Source organism: Rhodamnia argentea, chromosome 10 (genome assembly GCF_020921035.1).
Source record: "Rhodamnia argentea isolate NSW1041297 chromosome 10, ASM2092103v1, whole genome shotgun sequence".
NCBI lineage: Eukaryota > Viridiplantae > Streptophyta > Magnoliopsida > Myrtales > Myrtaceae > Rhodamnia > Rhodamnia argentea.
The window spans coordinates 13122706-13137469 of NC_063159.1; the positions used below are offsets into that span (position 1 = coordinate 13122706).

The window sequence follows — 14764 nt, forward strand, 5'->3', positions numbered from 1 at the left end:
AATTGCCTAAAGCCGGATAAAGCTCCCTATTGAGACAGTTTCCATTTAAGTGTAGAGTTGTAAGCACGGGCAAAGTTCCGGCTGGGCTTGGAATTACTCCGTACAATTCATTGAATGACAAAGCCAATAAAGATAATGAAACCTTCCAACAGTTGGAAATATTGCCCGATAGCTTATTATTTGCAAGACTTATATCGATCATTTGTTCGATATCATATAATGATGACGGTATTGTGCTATTGATTAGGTTGTCATTGAGGTATAAAGTAAATATTTGTTGAAAGAAATCTAGAGATGAAGTTGTGGGAGAGGTCTAAAGTGATACAATACGTCAAATTGACTAACCAATTTGACAGGGGCTCGAAAAGAAAAGCACTAGAGAGGGATTTCTTGGGCTTCTATTTGCATCCGAATTCACTAGGAAAATATAATATCGAATTTACAAGATTTCATCTAAATTGATCGAAGTTAAAAATGGAGTATCTAATCGAGTTCGGCCTTGAAAGTCAAGTTATTGATGTCACTAACATCCATGTCATTGAGCCTAGACAAATTAAAGAGATGGATTTCTCAATCATGCCGTCCAAAGAATTTTCAAAAAGACAAAACACGGAGAGTTGAGAAATCTTTTTAAAATTGTTGAACACAGTACCGTTCAAACGATTTATGTAAAAAAAAGAATTGCAAAGCCCCTATTTCCCCTAACAATTCGGGAATAGGTCTTACCAATTGATTATTTGAAAGATCTAAGTATTTTAATGACGACAATCGACCTAATGATGATGGAATAGTCTCGGAGAATAAATTGGAGCAAAGAAAAATGTCTTTTAAGGCTGTGAAGTACACTAATCAGTTGGGAAAAACGCTCTTTAGATCATTAATACTTATCTCTAGACTCTCTTAAGCTATTCTCGATGAGTCCCGATGAATCCTCCGAGATCATTGAAATCTTTTCTTCGATTTGGTTTTCACTCAAACACAATGACTTAAGATAATGTTTGTTCTTTAAAAGTGAGAATAAGCGCTTCAATGCTGTCAAACCGATTTCCTTAAAGATGGAGATGAGCGATACTTGTGAACTTGTCAAACCACATGGGAATCGATGAGTTGAAAGAATTCCCTGAAAAATCGAGATGCTGGAAATCGGTCATATTTTGAATGCGGTGCTATAGAAGGGATCTTGGAAAAAATTATTCGAGAGATTGAGGTGCTGAAGATGACTAAGAGACATAGAATTGGCCCAGTGAACATAAGACAGATGAAAATTTTGAAATTCATATTCTGATGAACTCACATGCGATAAAGATGGGAGTGTACTGATCAATTGTATGAAGCCTCTTGCATTTGCAATCTTTAAGCCATTCATATCGAGGTACTTAAATGATCGAATATGAGAAATCCATATAGTATCATCCACAACCAAATTTTTATGAGCTCAATGATCAAGTACTTCGAACTTGGTGAGGTTTCCAATTATTGAGGAACCGTTCCAAACGAAATACCGAATGACTGATTGAGACGTAAATATCCATATTTGGCTATCCATATTCTCAATTAACTAATGAATCTTAATAATTTTCGTCACATGTGAGCTCCAATGTTGCTCCCCATTAATGCAAGTATCCTTTCGCACCAACTTATCTTAACTTGAAATCTCCATCAATGCCCATTGGACCTGTATTGCTACATCACAATGCCCACCGGCCCGGAAACCGCATTGGCCATCAGATTCCTTCATTGAGATATGCACCTAACACTAATATATATTGGGAGTGGTCCACTAATCAACCATCGACTTTAATACCATTTATTGGGAATGCGTAGCAGAAGTCCTATACATTCACTAAGGAGATTGCAAAGAATAAGTTCAAGTCCGAGTCTGTTAACATATTTAATTGGACTCACCTTCACTTAAAAGCTTAAGTCAATGAATTATGAGCCAATTATGATATATTAAGCGCTCAACACCACATTAATTATCCGATGTGAGACTTCTCTAACACAACTCACGAGTGCATTCTATCGGGCCCTCTCGGGCCCCCTCGGGCCCTTACCAAATCGCAACGGGTTATATCGAGTCCGATCTTAATGTGATCGGGTAGTATGTATATGTGTACATGTAAAAGGAATCGCCACCAACCTGTGGAAAAGGTAGATCGGAGACCTTATCCGGTGATTAGGAGATGCCGTTCAATTCTATGCAACTAGAGAGTAAGGGTTCGGGAACTTGGCTACGCCGGTGTTGCCACCGACGCCCTTTCGGAATCGAAATTGAGTGTTTTTCTAAAGTGATCGTGCAAGTGTTAGTCTTTCTTGTCAATCGTGAATAAAGCATATAATGTGCGCAATCAATGAGTCAATAACGTACGGATAAAATGCATCAAAATAAACGCGACATCCCTAGTAAAGCCCTAGGAGTTTAGAGAATGAAGTGATTAAAAGTTTGGAACCATTTTGAGGACAATTTGCCTAAAGGGGCAAAATCGTCATTTTCAAGGATTTTTAAAGTCAAAACCAATGAAACCAGACTAATCTAGCCATTTCCCAATTTTTTTTTATGATTTTCGTGAAATTTTTCTACTTTTTTTAATTTGTTCGAGTTTATTAATATTTATTTTTTATTAACTATGAAACATAGAGAGGAATGGGTCAGTAGACCCGGCCCACCTGACTAGAGCCCGACTCATCCAAAACATGATAGCCACCCTCCAAGCATATCCTCATGTGAATCCTGCTTGCGAACTTTGAGTCTTTCTTTTTCTGCTCTCCCTCTATAATGACATGCTTCTCGAGATTGTACCACCTCGTGTTCACAGGTTTGTGATCCAATCTCCGGTCTACATACTGCAGCGGGATTGCACAGCGTCCCAACACCTCATCCTTGTTGGGAGCAACTCGATCTTCCACACTCAAAATCAGGTGTTCCTCGAACGGCTCAGCCGCAACAAACATCAAATTCTCATTCCACATCGGGTTAATACTCCTGCTCTGAGAAATTCTAGTTCTCAAAGCCTGATTTCCAAGAATAGCCTTGACATAAACCGCCGGGTATCGACCCTTGTCACTAGGCTGGAGATCCTGAGCTTCGATAACATTAACTCTCAAATACCAAAGCTTAGGGGAAAGACATACCTTTGAACGGATATTTGCAAGAGCATCAATTCCGCTAACCGTAGCTGCATCAGAATGCCACGCTTCTGGGAACGCTTCATCGGCTTGAGTGCCCATCCAAACAGCCAACATTATCTCTCCCCTCACCTTATCCCCCTTCCTGTCCTCCAACCTGTACCACTGCGGCGCTAGAGGACTATCCGGCGGAACCCGCTTTGGGACCTCGTTCAAGTCAAACTGAACTCGACCCATGAAATCGTCCTTCACGAAATCCTTATCCTTGACGGTGATCTCCAGCATCGAGGCCTGAAGCCGATCCTTTGAGAAAGCAAAAACCTGATTCCACTTGGGATTCGTTTTCTTCTCAAAGTGCCGGGTTGGGCCTTTGTAGCTCCCGAGCCTGACTTCAACATAAGGATCGCAGCTCCCGGTGACGTCTTTCGCAGGCAAGTCCTTGGCCTTAACAACACGGACATAGAGGTACTGCATTTGCTCCACGAGGTCATAGGTGCTTGTGAGCTTGTCACCGGAGACCTTCCCACCACCGAGATGGGGGTTGGTCTCCCTCAGAGAGAAGTCTTCAGGGGGAGGCCTCTGCATCATCTTGGCTCAAATGGGGCAAAACACAGTATGCAGGATAGCGCAAACTTATGAGTTAGCCAGATGGCAGTCAGCGAGCAATGACCCAGTTCGAATTCGAAAAGCTCCCAAAAACCTGAAAATGTGGCTGCAGATTTTTTAGCCGTTAACAGTAAGGGAAACAATACGTTACCTATATTATCGGCGAACTCAAAATGAGAGCCAAATCACGATATCATTCAGAGAGAGAGAGAGAAAGAAAGATTGGTCAATATTCTATGAACTCAATAGAAAGACATAAACCGGGTTGAAGAAGACAACAGGCCAAGCGGCTGAAACGTCTACTTTAAATGCAGAAATTCGAATGCTATCGACAATAAATTTCCAAAGATTGCAAGAAATCGCTCCACTTACCTTCAGATCTGAAAGACTGAAACCCTTTTCGAACATAAGCAAATGTAGCTGAACAGAACATGTAACCTTCGATTTTCAGCTCAAACTAACGCTTCATTCACTGACGGTGGACGACCAAAAACAACCCAAAGGAAAGGAAAGGAGGGGGGAAGAAAACGATCCCAAAATCAATGGAAACCTCACAGTCACAGCCTTCACGAGAAAGCATAAATCAAGCACTTTAAATGTGCTTTGAATGACTGTCTGTCTGTAGGGTAGTCAAAGGGGTCTCTCTCTCTGAAGCTGAAAATACCATAGAGTCTCCGGGTTACAAAATAAAGAAAGAGTGAAAAAAAAAAAAAACCGCACGAATATTTTCTCGGAAAACAAGCAGGAAAACAAAGCGTTGTTCAGGTCTCTGCACATGTAAATTTTTTTTTTTTTTTTTGGGAAAGCATTTCAAGAATCTGTAGGCACTAGGAGTGTCAACGGGCCGGGTCGGGCCGGATCTCAGCCCGGCCCGAGCTGGCCCGAAATTATATAGTACCCAGCTCGGCCCTGCCCGACCCGGCCCGAACCCGAATTACATATGACCCAAATCTTCGGGTCGGATCGGGTCAGCTCTCTCTCTCTCTCTTGTAAGAATTTGGAATCAAGATTCCCATAGTGCTTTAAAAAAAAAAAAAATCTTCAGCGGCACATTTTGAGCTCATCGTTCCAAAGAAAAACATATGCAAAAAGAAAGGAAGTGTCTTCGTTCATGTGCCCAGCTTCTCTGGTTAAGCTGGCGATGGAGAAGGCCGTGGTGGTGGAGTAGTGGCCGGTTTAGACTTCAACGATGCTCCCTCGAGTGCTTCTGCCGCTTGAACAGCTTCCTTCTTTCCACCTGCTCTCTCCTTTTTTTTCTTTTTTCTTTTGGGGTTCTCTCTTGATCTCTCTCCTTCTATCGTATCTCCTCCCAAAAATCGTGGAAACCCCCTTCTTATGGCCGAGGGGCCACTCTGCTAGTGCTTCAGGTTAGAGGGAATGGCCTCCGGTCGGAGGTTGTTGCCTCAAATCAAAGGGTCGAACATATGTTCTCGGACATCCACAGCAACAAAGGATTGACCAATGTCTGCAAGAATTAATAGAAGATCGGAACTACTCTCCATCGATCCGTGTCCCGAAGGAAAACCCCCAATTCTGAAACCCTAATCGCGTCCGCAGAAGCAACGGCAAGCTGTTATTTAAGCAAAAACGGTAAAGTCGCAACCTTTAGCAAGGAAACAGCTCACCGTCGAGAAGGATGGACTCCACCGAAGGAAGGTTACCTGAAGGTGAACATAGATGCCTTGCTGGGGAAGATCGGCACCGGAGGATCCGTCGTGGGGAGGTGCTCCGAGACTCATCGTCGGGGGCCCTCCTTGATGGTTTCGCCAGAAAGATCCGAGCTTGGTCGCAAGAGCTCTCTACATCAAGCCACGGGCAAGTTAGGGATACGGAGGATGGGGTCTTGGCAGCAATGCCTTTCGAGCTTTTCAAGTAGGGTTTCGGTATGAACCCTTTCGCAGGATCGACGATAACGACACGCCTTCGAGTCGTTCGGAGATTTTTTTTTTTTTTTTGGGTCGGAAAGTCATTCAGAGATTGAGATATCGGGGAGTTCTGTGTTTGCATGCAGCCGCTCATCAAGACAAGCGGCTTGGTCATGGGCTCGAGCGGGTCTTCCTTTCACTTTTGGGCAGATTCAGGCCGAGCCTTACTCGGAACAGTACCGAAGCCCGGTCCGAGAATATGCCTAATTTTTAAGCCGGGCCGGCGCGGGCTTTTTTGACAGCCTAGTAGGCACATTCCAGGATTTGCCGAACTAAAAAAGTACGGACAGTACTAGTACGCACTGAAGATAAACAAAATAAAAGAACAGAACCATCCGGCTTAAGCCCGTGATAAAAAAGAAGAAGATGAATCTGATAAAATCAACAGAGGAAGATGAAACAAAGTACCTAGAAACCACGGATGGAGAATCGCAGACTCTCAGACTGAGTTATACAACGAAAAACTGCTGTAATGGAAGTAGTTTCCGCCTTCTGCTTCTTCTTCCTCTTCTTCCCTTTTTATTTTATTTTTTTCTTTCTCTCTCTTTCTCTCTCCTTTTGGGAGATAAGAACGAAATGTTTGGGGAGAGAAAGTGAAGAACTTTGAAGCGAGAGACGGGCTTTTGCCTTTGGTGGGGTGGTGGGATCTGACGGATCTGCGGGAATAACAACACACAGGAACCCCTCTCTCTCTCTCTCTCCCTCTCTCTCGCACCTCCTTCTGGTCCCTTGTCTCCGTTGGGTACAGGGCGGTGGGTCCCGCCTCGAGCGTGCGTGGGACCACGGTCGGGCCTCGGCACGTGCGAGCCCTCTATCGGTGCGCGCTTTTTGCTTTGGTGCCGAAAAAGCAAAAATTATCGAACGAAACAAGTGTTACACTGGCGTCCACTGTACAGCGTAGAGAGAGAGGACTGAGGAGGAATATCTGTTTCACTTTTGCACCAGAATCCCGAAATTGCCCCCTAATCCTCCCTCTTGTTTTGTGTTCACTTTTACTTTTTGTGTAGAATCTCGAATTCCTCGTCCTCTCTCTCGTTTCTGCTTTTTCGTCCCCACCCCACCGCGTTTTTTCCTAAACGAAACGATGCTCTGTTTTTCTGCGCAATGCCTCGTCGGGTTTTGCTGCACTTAAGCTTTCGCATTATGTGGCCATGAGGATTCTGGACTTTGAGAATCCGCTTAGTGAGTTCTGAGTTTTAGGTGATGTTGAGCATCTCTCGTCTAGAGAGTCCGGCTCGACTGGTTTGGATTTCTTTGTTGAGTTCGAACTTCGTCGACGAGGTACTTGTCGTGTCATTGGTTACCGAGGTATGTGGATTGCCAGAGCCTGTGAACTAGCACTTGAGCTACAGTCGAAACCTGGATGGAGGGATGGGCAGACAAAGAAAAAGAAGTAGAAATTCTGGCCTCTTTCTCTCTTCCTTCCTTCAGTTTTCCTCAGTCTCTCCCATACTCTCTTTTTGAGCTCTTGTTTCCTTTCTCTCTTTGTCGGTCTCACCAGGATTCGCTCCCTCTCTTTTGTTTTTTCTCTCTGGGAGCTCAACTCAAAGGAGCTCTACAGGCTCCTTTTTCTCTTTTTTTTTTTTTTTTGTGTCTCTCTTGGAGAGCTAAGCTCTGAAGAGCTTCGCCCCCCTCGGACCAGACCTTATTCTCGCTCTCCCTCCTGTTTGTAGCCGAATGAAGCTGGAGATGCAGAGCACTCCGCCGGTGAAAGCTCCCCTTGGTACTCAAAGTTTTGGCCTTTTCTCTTTGCTCGTTTTGCCTGCTCCGTTGGTCCACTAGAGAAGAAGAAAGGGATGTCTGCTTTTTCTGGCTTTGTTGCGCGCGTGACGGGACAGAGGCAATTTTGGCTGCGCATGGTGTCGCACCAGAAAAAGAACTCTTTTGATTTTGGTTTAAGGTAGGGGTGATCAGTTCTTCTAGGCTGAGCGGTCCCCACCCTAGAATCGTCCACTGATTTAGGTTGTCGTCCTTACTTCTTAGCCTCGCAAGTCCGTCAACAAGACATATCAAGAAATCTTCCACTGACCGAGAGTCTTTTTCAGATTTCAGAAATTGGTTAGTGTTGTCATACACAAAGATCAAATCTCTCGCCGACCGTGAGAGAGGGCCGGAGGCGAGGCTCCGATCGTGAGGGCTGAAGGTTAGAGCACAACTAGCTTGTTGAGAGGCGAAGCGACCGAGAGCTTGATGAGCGAGACTGCAAGAGGGAGGCGAGGTTGCGACTGTGGGGGACAAAGGTGAGAGCTCAACTAACTCGCTGAGAGGCGAGGTGATCGAGAGTGACTTAAGGCGAAGCGAGAGAGGGCTAGGTTTTCTTTCTGTTTTGAGACAGATCGTGTGTGAGGAGGTGGAGGATAAGGTGAGGACCAATGAGTAAAAGCCAAAAGGCTTGACTTGTGAGACAGATCTGAAATTCAAAAACACATTTATATATGAGGAAAATCGTCAAAGTCATAATCTTTTCGTATTTTTCCCAATTAAGTCCTAATCATTTTAAGTTTGCCAACTTAGTCCTAAATCTTTTCATTTTTTACCAGTTTAATCCTATTGGCCGAAAATCACTAACGTCAACGACGGTCGCCCTGTGTGGTACCTCTAGCCTTGACGCAAATAATTATTAATATTATTTTAAAATATTTTTTCCTATATAATATATGTGTATGCATACATACATAATAAGTATTTAAGTGGTTCGTGCGATCCAGGTGGACAGTTTCAATCTAGAATCAAGAATTGGACCGATTGTCATTAGTTTCCAGTTATTTTGCACACCTTTAGCTTGACGTAATTGAAAGATCTCATTGTCAACCAGATGGAGAAGCCTGTTATTTCCCATAATTCAGTTGTCGTCGTCCTTTTCTCAGGTTCAATTGCTTTGACATCCATTAATCAATTTTTGTTAATATGTTGAAACAAGTCTCAACGATTGATATTATATGTTGCATGTGTGCAAGAAAAGTACCAAAACAAATCTTGAACCTATTGCATTAGTGACGATTCAGTCATAAACCTTTTAACTTGATCAATTTAGTCCTAAAGAATTTGCATTTGTGTCAAATGAGTTTATCGGGCTAATTTTAGCGGGGAATCGTTTACGTGGACAATTGTTATTATACGTGATGCGGCTGACGCTGATATGGACATTTTTAATGATCTTTTTAAAAAATGAATTGTTAACAATTTTTTCCTTCCATTTCGACCGATGAGGGTCTCACTGGCCGTTGGTTAGGGCCATGACCCTTGCTGCCAAAATGAAAAAAAAAAAAAAACTACTACAATTTTATTAACAAATGTTAACATCAATGCCGGTCACACTACGTAGGACGTTAGTGTCTACATCAGCGATTTCTAGTTAAAATTGGCCGGATAGACTCAATTGGCATAAATGCAAATGATTTAAGACAGAATTGATTCATTTGAAAGATTTATGATCACTGAATCGACACCAAATGCAACAAATTTAGGACTTTTGTTTGTACTTTTCCCCAATTAATGTATCCAAATTTAGGTCTCGATATTGTTAATTAATAAGCCCCTTTAAAAACTATATATTACCCAGAAATCAGAATACCATGCCCACTGATTCGAAGCTTGATTTCGAAGTGAGTTGGAGGCTTCTTCTAACTTATATTTTGGCTGGTTGTCATGGTCTCACAAAGTGTGAACTATGAGAGTCCTGACTTGTTTTGCAAACTAGAAATATGGAAGAATTGTCATTATATTTCTCTGAATCAATTGTACATGTGCAACAGTGTATCTATAGTACAAAAAAGAGATCAGAAAAGATATACACAATATTGTCTTCCTAATTTATCTCTTGAATATTCTAACAATATTCCATTGCGGATAGACTGTATCAATACCACAATTGTATCAAATCAAATCCTTTCTCCAACAATTTTCGGTTGACTCATTTTTTGAAGAGATGTAACCAATCATTTTTCGAAAAATATTTTTAAAATCTTGAATTTTTCGTGAAATAAATACACGTGCAGTGGGCTTGTCCTGCCACAGTTGCTGTAGTTTTGCAAACACACGGTATTTACTTGTTGTAAAAAAAAGTAAATGCAAACGAATCAACATGGACATTTTGACAAAAAAAAAAAAAAAAAAAACACGGACACTCGTTCAGCTGGAGAAAAAGGAAATGGCATCAGTCCATGTTATCGGCTTATAGCAGGAGGCAAAGGCAAACACCTCTTAGTTTGAACTTCAAGCTATGAGAGTCTACTATACTGGACTAGCTCTGAAGATGAACAAGCAAATATTCTGTTGAAAATATGCTTTGAGTTTGAGTCCGAAACGAAACCCGACTCGATGTACTGTGTGGAAGCTCCAGCCCGTGAAAGAAAGAAAAGAGGGGCGCTTGATTAACGATGATCAAAGAAGGCGGATTTCCTAAAAATGGAAATTCCAATATAGTTGCTTTCATTTAATATAAATAGGAGGCATCTTTTCTTTTATTAGGCAGAGTCTCAAATTGGTGTTGGACTCTTTGAGCGTGAAACGAGAAGAGCAATACGTGTGAACTTCTTCACATGCGAGCCATAAATGAAGAGACAGCAAAGGGGAAGATGAAGAAAGTGATGTGATGGATGCACGGGTCAAAGAAAGGGGAGAAGACTCATGAACGTGCACTTGCCTCCCTCCTTCTTTATCACAATGCACATGGCATGCCGTGAACAATGGAGGGCAGTTGTTGCCATTTAATGGGTCCATTTAAGAGAGAGGCGTCCAACGTTGAGGGTGCGCCAAGTTCATTTGGTGGCCGAGAGAAGAGAGAGTTCTTCTCGTGAGGATTTGTTTGTTGTAATTATGTCCATTAGTGATTTAGCTAGTTAGATTCTCGTGAATAGAATTTGTATAATTCCTCGAGTGATATTTCATTAGGAATTATGAGAGATTAAATACTGTGCGAGTTATTGAGTGTAATTAGGGATTAGAAAATACCGAGAGGGTGTTTGAGTACTCGAGTGATTATAATCTCGTTATGTCATTTGTTTCTATAATAAAATTCTTTATTTCTCTTCCTTGGATGCATGTTTCGATATTTGGACCGAACCACATAAATCGGGTGTTTGATTTCCTTTCCTTCGTTCCGACTATTTTACCGATTCGCTTGGGCCCATCGGCAACATATTCAAAAATTGATAAACGTTGACTTGACTTGGAGTTATGCTTGGACTTTGATTTTCATGAAACTTTTGTTGAAAGAAACACGTACACTAATCTCTCCATTGCAATTTAAAAACCAAGGCGATGATTAGATTCCTTGAATTTTTAGATATGTTATAAGAATGAGTCCGTCTCTCACAAGGCGTGTAGACCCCGGGATATCCTATGACATGGGAACACACCCATACACTAAAATGAGCAACCCGAGCGTTCCCATATGGATAACCACGTTAATTACGCAAGATATATCTTTTATGATTATATTTTGTGATGGAAACCATAAGTGGAAAAATGTGACTCTTGTTGAATTTGAAACTCAGTGGCTTAGATACGTTTGAAACACATCATATGACATATGATATCTTTATTGTGACTACAAAATCATGTCTTATGCTCATCACATGATTAAACGAGTGGACCTCTATTGTTTGGTACAAGTGGCATTTCGTGTTGCCATATTTTGTTCCCCCATGTACCCACTACGCACCCGAGCAATTTACACTTTGGATAATCTAGGTAATATTTAAGTATGACGGTCACATTTTCATCCAACAGCTTAAGTTTTTAAAATAGTTGGCTGTAGTCCCATAAACTCTCACGTGATATCGGAGCAAGAGGTTCTTATGTAATGCTCCCATTTTATAGTTCGAAATGATCAAGAATTGGATTCATTAGTGGGCCAGATGAGCAAATGGTGGTCAAGAAACAGGAAGTTGAACTCCGCCCACATAGAACCGACTCAGCCCAATTGATTGGTGGTCCTTCTTACCTTTGCTAATAGCTACAGGCCGCAAAAGGCAAGGCCCAAGTGCCCCACGGACAGCAAGGAAGTTAGGCCCAAATTTTCTCACCCTAGCAACGAAGGTAAGCCATTTCTTCAAGCTGGACTTGGTCCAGTTAGAGGGCATAAGCTTGATGAAGCAGACCCATATTTCTCCTCCTCTCCCTTCGCGATTGGGTCGCCACAGAGAATCCCTCTTGCTGGTCCGGCGGCTTCGTCGAGTCAGGTGCGAGCACTCCACAGCAATCGGCGAGCTAGGGCGATGGTCACAAGCCCTAAGGTAAGTCGCCTCTCTAAGCTGCTTACTAAACTATGCAATGGGGTCGACGTTGATGAATCGGGGAGGGGGAATATCGGCTACGGGATGGTTGGGTTGGGTAGTAGTGAACATTTGTACTGCAAAGGGAACCTCGTGCATGTCGATTTAGTCGGTAGAGCCTGCTGGCTAGGGACTGTGGGTGGCGTAGTATGGGGTCCGGATTGCTATGGTTGCTGTGGGACTTGTAGGAAGTGAAAGCAGAGCTGTCTACGCTCTTGGCCAAGAACTCCGTGAATGGGTTTCGAAATGATCGGTTGGTAGGTGATAGAGTAACACCGAATGGTTCAATTATAAGGCTGGATTATTAGTGGGTTACTCTCGAACTCGACTATTGGAAAAAAGAAGAAGAAAGATATGTTATATATATATGAATTGCGGGGGAACGGGTCGGTTGGCCGAGAAGCTTATGGATGGTTGGACGGACTCGTAATACTTGTTGTGGTATGGTGGCAGTGGCTAACTTTTTGTTTGAATCAGGATTTTTAGTAGTTTTCGCCATCTATTCACAAACCCACAAGATTATTATTATTGTTATTATTATTGTCATGTGAGTAGTGTTGGTCGGTGGAGTTGCGGTTTTGTAATGTCAAAATTGTCTTTAAAATAGAACAACCATGTGTGTGTTCTATTGGGATTCCTGTCTGAAAAAGGCATTCCACCAAGCTTGTTGATCGTCAAAATAGGTAAAAGTAGGTCTTGATTTTTTTATGAGAAAGAAATTTACCAAATGGGGTTAAAAATTATAGGTAGGGGCAAAAAGAAAACCAAAGTGGATGACCCTTGTAATCTTTGCGAGTGGAGTAGTTTATAATGTCGGATTCGATTATCGGCAAAATGTTGAAATTTCACACGATTTTGTGTTTAGCCAAAATTCTTTCAAAAAAATCAATTGTCTTCAAATTGTCATGAGGAGTATAAAAATGGTTTTCTCCAAACATATTTTTGCAAAAAATATAAGGGTCTTTGTGGTAAAAACCCTTTTCAAGCTGTCAAAATTTTCTCCCGGTGTTTGGGGAACCATTTAGATTTACTCTTAACGGTTTTGGGGGGCTCGAAGTGGGAAGAACCACCTCACTTAAAATATTTTTTGGTTTTAAAGGGTGAAGGGACCTCCTGTAATGGATAAGGGTGAGGGTGATTCTTCTAAGCTTGTTGGTTTTAAAAATTTAGTCGAGGATGGTTGTCCTGGTCCGGGAAGCCGGCTTCGGATGGGGGTCATTTTTTAATTAATTGCGAATTATTTGGCTGGGGGGGGAGCTTTGCTCTTGCCTTTGTCTTTTCTAGGGGCCATGGTTGGGGATTCTTTCTCTTAGAAAATATTGAGGGAAGAAAAGGGGAAAAGAGTTTGAATCCCCGTGTATGAATTCAATGTCAAAGTCAAAGACGGAGAGGATGGCTTGCCATCGTGCAAAAATCTGTTTAGAGGCAATATTTAAAATATCTTTTTGCAAAATGTCCTTTGCGGATTTACAATCAATTCTTAAAAGAAATTTTTGGAGTTCAAAGGTCACCTTGAAATTTACAAATGGAAAAAAAAAAGCAAGGATTTCTTTTTTAATAGTGGAATAATTCTTCTAGGTATCATTCCAAGTGTTTAGAAATAAATTGCACAATTTGTTCTTTTCCAAGGTCATTCTTTTGTTTTAAAATACCTCCATATCCAATATCGGAGGCATCGATTCTACAATTTTAAAGGCAAAGGGGTCAGCAAGATGTAAACAAGGTATTTCTTTGACCAATGTTTTAATCTTGCGAAAAGTGTTAGAATGTAAATTAGTCCAAGGGACTGGATTTTTCTTTAACCTTTGGGGAAAAGGTTTGCAAATAAAAATAAAATTTGGGATAAAGATATTTTTTAAAAAATATTATAATAACATAATTCAAAGATCCAAGAAATCTTTGCAATTGGGTCTTGTCTTTTAATATCGTCTGGGATTTGTTGGAAAAATTGTCTTTATATCGAGCATTTGATGGTGTTTATGATGGTACCACGTTCAATATAATGTCCAAGAAATCTAATCTTTGTCGAAATAACAAAATCTTTGTTGGAGACAAAGCTAATCCACTTTGTTTGGTAATTTTCAAAAATTGATTAACATGTTTAAAATGGAAATCAATATCAGAAGAGAATATCAAAACGTCATCAATGTAAACAATGATATAATCGAATAAGGATTAAAGATATCAGTCATAATTCTTTGAAATTCAGAAGGGGCATTCTTTAATCCGAAGGGCATAACATTCCATTCAAATTGGTCAAAGGCACGGTGAAGGCCGTCTTATAACGGTCCTTCTCGAAATTTGAATGCGCCAAAATCCAAATTTCATGTCAAATATGTTAGAAAATATCTTAGAACGACACAATCTGTTTAATTGGCGAAGGTCCATTTTAGGTAGGGGATCGGTATGAACTTTAAAGAATTAAAAGGTTTTTATTTTTTATAGGTTTTTTTTTTATTGACGAAAGAAGCGGAAACAACTCCATGGAGACTTGCTTTTTCGGATTAAACCTTTTTGTAAAAGATCTTCAATTTCTTTTTTTTCATAAAGTCAGAAAGTTCAGAATTCATTTGTGAAGGTCTTGCCTTCGGTAGGGATATTTTTTCGAAAAATTCGGGTTCATAAGGTAAATCAACAATATGTCGCTTCCTATTCTAGAAAGCATTTGGAAGAGTGGAATAGACTTCTCTTTTCAATTTATTTTCTAAAAGAAGGATTTTTTGTTTTATATCAAGATGAACTATCCTCTGTTCAATCCTTTTATAATCCGTGTTCTTCTTTTAAAAATAAAAGGTGAGATTCTTTATCTCTAATAAGACAATTAATCTC

General features: G+C 41.1%; 1 protein-coding gene across 1 annotated transcript; it reads right to left on the minus strand.

Annotated features, from left to right (window-relative positions):
• Positions 1-2649: 2649 nt before the first annotated feature.
• Positions 2650-4380, minus strand: LOC115726434 (FT-interacting protein 3-like). The gene is made up of 2 exons (XM_048271824.1): positions 4105-4380; positions 2650-3826 (listed from the first exon to the last, which is right to left on the minus strand). Exon 2 carries the CDS (start codon positions 3712-3714, stop codon positions 2650-2652), a length of 1065 nt encoding a protein of 354 aa, XP_048127781.1. The 5' UTR covers positions 3715-3826; positions 4105-4380.
• Between the last annotated feature and the right edge of the window lie 10384 nt (positions 4381-14764).